General features: G+C 44.0%; 1 protein-coding gene across 1 annotated transcript in view; it reads left to right on the top strand.

Annotated features, from left to right (window-relative positions):
• The first annotated feature begins 1006 nt into the window (after positions 1–1006).
• Positions 1007–11066, top strand: part of DOCK5 (dedicator of cytokinesis 5) — a 225542-nt gene continuing 215482 nt past the window's right edge. The window contains exons 1-2 of the mRNA XM_063931864.1: positions 1007–1568; positions 10850–10933. Of these exons, the coding sequence (XP_063787934.1) occupies positions 1526–1568; positions 10850–10933 (127 nt within the window). The 5' untranslated portion in view covers positions 1007–1525. The remainder of the gene's footprint in view (positions 1569–10849; positions 10934–11066) is intronic.

Raw genomic sequence — 11066 nt, 5'->3', positions numbered from 1 at the left:
CGCAATGTGTAAAATGGGGACACGTGCCTGCCGCAATGTGTAAAATGGGGACACGGGCCTGCCGCAATGTGTAAAATGGGGGAACGTGCCTGCCGTACTGTGTAAAATGGGGACACTTGCCTGCGTAATGTGTAAAATGGGGACACTTGCCTGCCGTAATGTGTGAAATGGGGGAACGTGACTGCCGTATTGTGTAAAATGGGGAGTCTTGCCTGTGTAATGTGTAAAATGGGGACACTTGCCTGCGTACTGTGTAAAATGGGGACACGTGCCTGCTGTAATGTGTAAAATGAGGACTTTTTTTTTATCCTGTGGTGGCTGTGATGATGAGATCAGAGAAGGCCACGCCCATCGTAACAAAGCCACGCCTATTTTAACGAGGCAACACACCCTTGTCGGGAGCGCGCGGCTTCGGCGCGCGCATGCTTTTCCTCTTTATCTCTGTGGGGGGGGCGCATTTTTTTAAATGTGAATGGGGGGGGCGCATTTTTAAATCTCGCACTGGGAGCCAAATTGGCTACAAACGGCCCTGAGTATACACAAGCTATGGGGTTCCTTTTGCAATCGAAAATGAGAGTTGCAGCAAATATCAGAGCAGTTCCCTGCACATATGCTCCAAGGATCGTGTTTTAGGGGACATCCAGCAAATATTTTGTTAAATATTGTTAAATGTGCCCCTCAACCCACATAAATCTATACTGTTTAAAATGAAATAATCAAATAAGCACTGTATAATTAGAAAGGACAACTTTGTACTTCCACATACTCTCGAATCTTCAAACTATACCTGCAGAATGTGTTTATCTTCTGCATAGAGTGATGGGCATTGGGGAGGAAATGACACAGGAAAAAGGTAGCTAATACAGTATTTCTGAAACAAATAGTTACAAGTATCATTCAGAATTTCAGCCCATAACAGTAACGATCCTCATAGAGCTTGGCTCCCTCTGGTGGCCAGCAGCGGAATAGCCTACACTCTCAGCACTATTGTCTCCTCCTCCCTCTGTTACATTCCAGGAGAAGATCCCAGGGTCAGAGGCAGTCCCCAGCAATGTGCCCGGGATCACATATTACCGACCCTACCCACAACATTGCTGCACTAGGAGCCTAGCCCCTAACCAGGACTCTTCTGCCAGCCCAGCACCCCTCTGCCAGGCGCCCGGTAGTAGGGACTCCTGATTACTGCCCTCACATAGCCAGTCCTGCTCCTGACCGTCCTGTCCTCCCTAACTCTCCCACATCCACGTCCTTCCGAGGGGACTAGATGGCCCCAGCTTTCCCTCACTCCCCATAGCACTCCTGCTCATGCTGCCCCATACTGCAACCACTCCTACCCCATCCCTGCTGTGCCTCTGACCACTCCTACCCCCCTCTGCTGCACCACTAACCACTCCTACCCCCAGCACCCCTCCCTCTGAGTCACGGAACATGGTGGAGTGCAGTAAGCGGCGGGGGGAGGGCTGGAGCCCAGCTGCACGGTAACTCCGGTGTTGCCAACTTTTACCACCCAGGACCCCAATGTAATATGGCCCGTTGGATTCCCACCAAGAGAGAGAAGTTTGGAGTGGGTGAGTCTCTCAGCATGTCTGCAGCACGTTACTGTCACTAGTAATGGAGCACTTTTTATATAAGCACTCCAGTGCACCGCTTATCCTCAAATAGATTGCAAGCTCTGCAGAACAGCTCTGACACCTGTAATGTATTTCTGCTGCTTAAGTTATACCTACTGTAAGTGTTTGGCCACTGACAAGTCTGGAGGCTCTGACTTAACTCGTGCAGAACCTCGCTGCATCCTGAGAAACTCTTATTACTGCTGAGACCCTGCTGCTGTGTGCTCTGTGTCACTAGCATGATGTAGCACTGCAGTTTGATAAAAGTACCTGTGTATAAGGCATACCCTGATTTAGTATCAGAAAATAACATTCTCAATACCCCCCCCCCTTGTATCTGAACAGTAAAATACAGTGTTTTACATCAGCTACATTGTACCCTGACTTCTTATTGCCCACCCCCACTCTCTCTCCACCTGTCATTGCTTTATCATGGTAGGTTTTATTCCAGTAGCTTTATTGAACACACATGGCATAAAATATGCAGGAGATATTTGTGTCTATGTGATGTGATTTCAGGAAACTATAAACTTGAATATGGAATTATCTAATAAAACCTGCATTATTTATTAAATGTCATACAGCTGGCTGCTGCTTAAAACACTAACTCAGGGTATATAAAGGGGTTAATATTGAAAATAGCACACCTATTCATTCAGTATAGACCCAGGGGGCCAGCGCTATAGTACAGTACAAAAGGCTGGCAGCGACTTCACCTAATCCTGCACCTGACAAACCACACCCACTGCTCAGGGACTAGCGGCATGGTGTATTCTCTGTGAGATTTGGAGAGGCCTCCTGTCTCATAGTCTATGTGCGGCCACCCCAGGGCATAGTTTACCTTGACTGTCTGTCCATTATGTTCCTATGATCATTTACAAACAGGTGTACGCTGCAGGGCGCAATATGAGATAATATTCTGGTGATCCTTAGTATCTTTCACGTTTAGATATAACTTGTGTCTTTCCAGCTGTTGACATTTAGAGAGAATGAAATGTTCCAAAGTGTTTCCTGGAATATTTGCCCTGTTTCATTATCTGCTGCTTTTCACGTTTCAGCAGCGGAATTTAACCTTTTGTGTTTTCGTTATTATCGCCAAACCACAGCAGGATAAATTAACAGAACTGTTTGTGCTCTATTCATTGATTCCATGAATACAAAAGTATGACATTTCTCAACTGGAATATGCTGGCACTATATAAGTAAAAGTTAATACGAATATATGGCCTTTCTATGGAATGATGGAGAAGGCTGTATCACCTGCTCCGCTGCAAAATTAGATTTGTGTGAAATTTCCCCTTCATGTTTCACAACTTTGTTTATATTTATATGGATGGTGTAATTGTTAGCACTACTGCCCCACAACACTGAGGTTGTGGCTTTGATTCCTATCATGGCCCTAACTGTGGAGTTTGTATATTCTTCCCGTACTTGTTTGTTTCCTCCCACAATCCAAAAATCTACTGGTAGGTTAATTGGCTTCTGATTAAAACTAAAGGTGGGTACACGCTGATGGATATATCTGCCGATCAATTGATCAGCAGATATATCTATGGACGGATCAGGCAGTGTGTTGAGCATACACACTGCTCGATCCGACGGGGACTGACGTCATGAACTGGGCGGGCATGTACAGTTCAGTGTACCAGTTCAGCTGTCAATCACCGCCGGCTGCCGCAGCATGTGTATGGGCGGTCGGCCGACCGCCCGTACACACACAGCGACGCACCAATATATCGGAAGATATATTGGCCGTCGGCTGTGCTGCGGGGCTGACGCGATATGTTTGTGAACGACGGAGTTCACAGACATATCGCCCGTACACACTGGCCGACGGACCCGCGATATATATCGGCCGTTCAAGAGAACGGCCTATATATCGGCCAGTGTGTACCCACCTTCACCCTAGTTGTAAGTGTGAGTATGTACATGGGCAGACTAGATGGGCCAAGTGGTTCTTTTCTTATCTGCTATCAAATTCTAAAATGCCCTACACACTAATGGGCCCTACACATAGCGCGATCCGCCGCCGAGCTTCCCGACGACGGATACAGCCGACGGGCGACCTGGCTGCGGGGGGGGGGGGGGCAGTGACGGGAGGGAGTGAAGTTTCTTTACTTCCCCCGTCACCCTGCTCCATAGCAGTGCAGGCAAATATGGATGATCTCGTCCATATTGGCCTGCATGCACAAGCGACGGGGCACCAGCGATGAACGAGCGTGGGGCCGCACATCGTTCATCGCTGGTGCCTCCACACTGAAAGATATGAACGGTATCTCGCTCATTAATGAACGAGATCGTTCATATCTTTCAGCATTATCTGCCAGTTTGTAGGGCCCAGTAAAGATTATCTGTCCAATCTTTCTGGTTGAAACAAAAATCTTGTAATGTATGGAACACTGGAAAACAGACATAAATGGACTTTCAGACAAATTGGTTAAGTTTGTTTTTAAACCAATTTATCGGAACCGTTTTTGTCCATTTTCTCGAATTTGGGAGCAAATGGTTGATTGTAATTTGCTCCCAGACATTGCCAGATTTTCTTTCCGATCAGCCAGATTGGACAGAATCTTTAAGTGTAGGGCCTTTTAGGGGTCAGTTCAATTCAGCGTGGATTGAATAGTGCCGGGAATTAGTTCACGGTGTTGTTCAGTTCAGGGAGCTGTTATGTCGGAGAAGGCCGGTTCTCGCGGACTAAACAGGACAGTCTCCAATTTAATTTCCCGGTGGGATGCTGTTTCCACCGCACTAAAAGTAGAAAAAAGCATGGCGCCAGCACTTTTGTCGGATTATGTTTATATTTCCGGGTAGCTCACATTGCTTTCTGGAAACACACACTCTTGTAGAATATGTCTGTCGGTGGACAAACTGCTAGAATGACTTCTGGATATTTCTCCATTTGTGTGCAGTGTTAGCGGCATAAACATTCCTGCAGAAAGTGGCTTGCATAGATGCCTATATAAATGTATATGATGAATAATGGAATTAACAATAAGTGAAGTGTACCCATTGGCTAGAACAGAAGGCAGCTATCTTGTGGGCTGAATAAACATTAGTGAGAATGCAGCCTAATCGCTTGATAGGAACTAGTGACATCACTGAGGCATGAGACAGTATATAGGAGCGGAGCTTTATAGAGAGAGTATATACATTTAAAGCATCTGACCTTTCATTGGCTGATTTGTAGAGATTTATATTACTAATAAGCAGTGAGGGTCCTAATAGACATTTCAAAGATTCTGATGGGACGTTAATCCGGACCACCTACAGTATCTCTGTGATACAGTGGATGTCTACAGCAACCAAACTGGCCACCGAAATTGCAAGCAAGGTGCAAACACTTGCTAGCAGGGTCTGAAGAGCTTGAATGCTCCAAATTCATGTGGAAATAAGAATATTTACTTCCTTCTGCCCGTGCAGTAATTGTGACAATGTAGGACGGTGCATATACATATCACCAGGTATGTTAGTCGGTGGATCCCGCGTTGTGTCTCTATTGCCTCCCTATCTTGCTCACATGGAGAGTAAAGTTCAGAGGTGTTTCATTTGCACACAGAGAGAGGAAACCTGAGTCACGTCTATTCACTGCTAAGTTGTTTCAGTCTGCTCCCATCGATTTGGATCATAACAGCCATATCACAGCTTAATGACTGCCAACACAGGAAGTTTTTGGAAAGTGAAATAACATTATAAAGATAGAGAACTGGAAACAAGGAGGGTGCGTGCTTAGAAGTGTTCACTGGGTGGAAGCTGAATGTTATGACATTGTTATTGTGGTACAGATTGTATTAAATGTCATATTAGTCTCTCCCTGTGACCTGCCAACACTGCCTCTTGTCAGTAGTTCTGGCCGTGGGATTTAAAAGGGCAGTAATATTAAAGGCAGAACACTATTAAATTACGTTTAGTATCATTGCCATGTTAAGCCAGAGGTCAGAACCATCAGTTAGTAAATATACCCCTACATGAATTAGCAGGAAAGGCAGTCTATTACTGAGCTGAATAATAGTATATGTGAAACAACTTTAACTATATATACCCACCATGCCCTCTGTTGCAGTTTGCCATGTTAGGAGGGATGGGTTTCTTGGCAGACGCTGAGTGACTGGCAGCTCGGCAATTTGCTATGTAGCCACGCTCTATGTTAATTCACAGGGAAAGGAGCCAGCAGGGCTGCTGCTAACGTTAGGCGAACATAAATGTTGCCTAGGGCGCCAATGATTAGGTGGCACGAGTGTCCTAATGACTTCCATCCTCAGATGTTGATGCCCTCACACAGAGTTTTGGCTGCTGCCATGACAGAGGAGCAGTCAGTAGCCTCGTACATGTGAAGCGCCTGGCTGCTGCTCCTCCATGGTAGCGACTAGTTACCCTTCATGGAGAAGACCTTTCCCATAAGACCCCTGGGTCCATGTCACAAACTATTTGGAATAGTAACCTGTGGCAAGCGGAGCGAGACACCGAGCCCAAAGCATGGCGAGCAGACAATGGTGCAGAGATAAAACAAAATAACCTCAAATGGAAAATGGATAAAACATTTAGGTGCTGTAAGGGCGGAAGTTATCTACTGCCCTCTCGTGCTGTCACTTCCTGGTCCTGATCACAACCACTCCTCCATGCTCGTTTTAGGCTAAGGCCACACATAGCGGCCAAGCAGGTCCCGCTGAATGGGACCAGCTTGGCCGGGAGGGGGGTCCTGTGTTCACACGGATCCTGTTCTGCGGGGATACCGCAGAACAGGATCTGGCCAGTGACACGCAGGACTTCTATGTAAAAGCCGCACTGTGTGAACACATACATTGAAATGGATGTGTTCACATTGAAATCCCGTTGTCCTGCCATCTGGCCAAACTGCAGCATGCTGCAGTCGGACCCGGCAGCGGCAGTACTGCCGCACGTGTGGGCACCCATATGCACTCTCCTTCCGGCCAGCCGCTTGGCCGCTATGTGTGGCCGTAGCCTTAGAGCAGAGTTTCTCAAGCTGGATACTCAGTTAATGTTTTCCAGGTCACCTGTGGATATTTAAAATGGGATAGTTGGTGATACGCCTGTGGTCTGGAAAATGTGAACTGTTTGGGGTCCTGAGGATTGAGGGGTCTATTTACTAAGCCTTGGATGGAGGTAAAGTGGATAGAGATAAAGTACCATCCACCCAGCTCCTAGCTGTCATTTTTCAAACCCAGTCTATGACATGGCATTTTGGAGCATATTGGCTGGTACTTTATCTCTTTCTACTTTACCTCCATCCAAGGCTTAGTAAATAGACCCCTTAGTTTGAGAACCCTTGGTTTAGAGATTGGTGCATGCCAATGATGTCACTGCCAAGCACCGTACTCCAAATCCAAGGATGCCGTTCCCATCTCCCATCTGCCATTGTATGACGTATGAGGCTGCATGGGTGGGGTGCCAGTTCGAGTAAAGGGAGGCCTAATACCACCTAGTGGTCTCTCGTGTCTTGCACTGAACCTGTAGCCCAGTGATGTGTTAGTAGCTCATATGATTGGGTTCTTACGTCTTTGACATGTTTCAGATCCTTCATGATAGTGTTATGGAGATGTGGGAGGAGTCTCACATGCCTGTAAGGACGGGGAATGTCATACTTAATGTTTTAACACAGCTGCAGAGAAAAGTCAGTTTAACACTGAGTAAGGTTACTTTCATGGTTCATATCTGAGATGAGAATATCAGTTTTGGGGCTTAGTGGTCTTTCTACATAATCTCCTGTACAAAATGTTACAGAATGATACCTAATACCAGCATACATAATCTACATGGTACAGTGCAGCACCACATAGATTCAGTGCACATGGGAACATAGGACATTCCTCCCAACATGCTCCTCTCCAGGAGGGACACAATGCTCTGCTCCTGGACTTTTCTCTTACTTTATAATAGCCGGGACCTGTGTTGAACAGGTTAATGGATAAGAAAGGTGTTTCAGCAGGTATGGCACTCGGGGTCGACGCCTATTGATCGACAGTGAGTAGGTCAACACGGCCATTACGTTGACATGAATAAGGTCGTCATGGAAAAGGGTCGACTTGAGGGTTTTTTGGTGGTGTTTTCTGCGTAAAGTGACCGGGAACCCCAATTAGTGCACCGTGTCCCCTTGCATGGCTCGCTTCCCATCGGGCAGATTACTGTTCCCTATTGTAGTCCAAAATTTTTTTTTGAAAAATTCATGTCAACCTTTTTCCATATCATCCTTGTTAATGTCGACCTAATGGCCGTGTCAACCCATTTCTGGTGTCGACCTAGTCACTGTCAACCAATAGGCGTCGACCAAGAGTCCGGAAACCGTTTCATCACAGGTGATGGCAATCATAAATTAAGAGGGAAGTCCAGGAGCGGAGCATTGTGTCCCTCCTGGAGAGGGTCATGTTGGGAGGTATGATAGGAAGTAGTACTATGCAATTGTTCACATTGATAACAGAAATGTCCTGTTCACCTTCTGTTTTTTCCTGATCAGAACGGTTGTTCCTCTCCTCATAAGTGTGACATGTGAGGGGTACACATATGACGGAATGTAGTCGGGATCCTGACAGCAGAATCCTGACGGTCTCAGTGCCTTTAAGCTTTAGGGCTATGGTTAGGTTTATAGTTAAGCACTATGAGGATGGTTAGGCTGCGGGAGAGGACGGTTAGGGCTAAGGTTAGGGTTCGAATAATCACTGGGATCCGTCAGGATTCTGACTGCTGTTATTTCATACCCAACCCCATATGACCAGCTATAGTAATATTGTCAGCTTTGTAGCATTGAATATATTTTAACAGTTTCAGAGTCTGGCCCTAGTATGTCAGTCCGGAGTTTGCGCTTTGCTAAAGTAATACAGGTTGAGTATCCCTTATCTAAAATGCTTGGGACCAGAGGTATTTTGGATATCGGATTTTTCCGTACTTTGGAATAAATTCATACCATAATGAGATATCATGGTGATGGGACCTAAGTCTAAGCACAGAATGCATTTATGTTTCATATACACCTTACACACACAGCCTGTAGGTCATTTTAGCCAAAAAAAAATGTATAACTTTGTGCATTAAACAAAGTGTGTCTACATTCACACAATTCATTTATGTTTCATATACACCTTATACACACAGCCTGAAGGTCATTTAATACAATATTATTAATAACTTTGTGTATTAAACAAAGTTTGTGTACATTGAGCCATCAAAAAACAAAGGTTTCACTATCTCACTCTCACTCAAAACAGTCCGTATTTCGGAATATTCCATATTTCGGAATATTCGGATATGGGATACTCAACCTGTACTTGTAAAAAGCAGCTTGAACTGGACAGAAAATCTAGTTCTATTCAGTGCAGTTTCTGCTGAGGTTATTTACAATTTTGTGTAACACAGGAAACAGATTTCTCCAGTGCTTGCTGGAAAGATAGATATATATATATATATATATATATATATATATATATATATATAAACCAAGAATATGGGCACAAGCGACCAATGGTGTCTATAGTAAAGGAACGTAAAATGATTTTTTATATAAAAAGAAAAGGCATATTTATTTTTACACAATTAAAAAACAATGATATACTTTAGTTTAAGAATAAATAGGAATTCATATAAAATGGACAAAATTATGATTAAAAGAGAAAAAAAAATAAAAAAATAAAAGTACAAGGTACACATCGGTTTGTAGTAAATGTGTAAAAAGTGCTTATCTTAGGTACAGGAGGTTGGTCTGGGAAAGATCATGGAATGCCCAACGCGTTTCGTCCTTCAGGACTTCATCAAGGGTAGTGTGGTGCTGGGACAGGGCTCGTATTTATACCTCTGTCAATTAGAAGACTATGTGTGACATCACTTCCTCCCACAGTGATGCTTAGGGAGAACAAAAATCTTAGTGTGTTTCATATTTGAATAAGTTGTACAGTATATGAGTAATACAAATGTCTCTAAACAAAGCTGATCCTTATCACATAGTTAAAAACGAGTGGTTTAGTGAGTGCAAGTGGATCGATTGTTTACAATGTACTGGCAGCAGGTACTTCCGCCCCACTTCCGGTGGTACGACGGGCTCTATTGCGCTTGCGTCCGCTTTCGTGTTCCCACACGTGATCCGATCTCAGCACGCTCTCCACGGCACACAGAGCTTCCGGGTTCCCACACGTGATGTGATGACGCGGACGTGGCGTCTGTTGAAATCAACGTGATTTCATGGACGTGATACTATTTGCGGAAGCGGGCGCATGCGCAGAGGGGCCCGTTTGAGACTTCCGACACCTGACTATGAACACGAAAGCGGACGCAAGCGCAATAGAGCCCGTCGTACCACCGGAAGTGGGGCGGAAGTACCTGCTGCCAGTACATTGTAAACAATCGATCCACTTGCACTCACTAAACCACTCGTTTTTTAACTATGTGATAAGGATCAGCTTTGTTTAGAGACATTTGTATTACTCATATACAACTTATTCAAATATGAAACACACTAAGATTTTTGTTCTCCCTAAGCATCACTGTGGGAGGAAGTGATGTCACACATAGTCTTCTAATTGACAGAGGTATAAATACGAGCCCTGTCCCAGCACCACACTACCCTTGATGAAGTCCTGAAGGACGAAACGCGTTGGCCATTCCATGATCTTTCCCAGACCAACCTCCTGTACCTAAGATAAGCACTTTTTACACATTTACTACAAATCGATGTGATGTGTACCTTGTACTTTTAGATTTTTTTTTTTTTCTCTTTTAATCATAATTTTGTCCATTTTATATGAATTCCTATTTTTTCTTAAACTAAAGTATATCATTGTTTTTTAATTGTGTAAAAATAAATATGCCTTTTCTTTTTATATAAAAAATCATTTTACGTTCCTTTACTATAGACACCATTGGTCGCTTGTGCCCATATTCTTGGTTTCTATAACACTTTTTACAGCAGCTTACCACTGCTGTTTTTATTTAGGGGCCTGCTGACACCCTTTGTACCAAGGGAGTGTATTTTTGGACATATATTGTACATAATTGTGAAGGTTAACTTACCACAAGTGGCGCTATTTTTCCCTTTTTTTGTGTGTATATGTATATATATATATATATATATATATATATATATATATATATATATATATATATATATATATATATATATATATATATATATACATACATACAAATGCCTATTTTTCACATTGTTGATGTTAGTTTTTTCCTTGTTGATGTTGTGTTTGGATCCGGTAAATTAAATGCTTTATTTCCCTTCTTTTCAGCCATTTACAACTTCCAAGCTACACATGCCGAGGATCTGAGCCTACAGGTGGGAGACACGGTGCAGATATTTGAGACATATGAGGGTGAGTGCATTATGCCCAATATTTTCCTACGGCAGTCTCCGTGTTTGTCTCTGTCTATCTATTAAGCTAGCCGCAGATGATTAAGACCCCCTGACTCGTGATCGCAACATGCTTGAGTCTCGCCGACCAGAAA

Source organism: Pseudophryne corroboree, chromosome 6, assembly GCF_028390025.1.
Source record: "Pseudophryne corroboree isolate aPseCor3 chromosome 6, aPseCor3.hap2, whole genome shotgun sequence".
NCBI lineage: Eukaryota > Metazoa > Chordata > Amphibia > Anura > Myobatrachidae > Pseudophryne > Pseudophryne corroboree.
The sequence above is the reverse complement of the archived record's forward strand: the minus strand, read 5'-3'. Positions and strand labels throughout refer to the sequence as shown.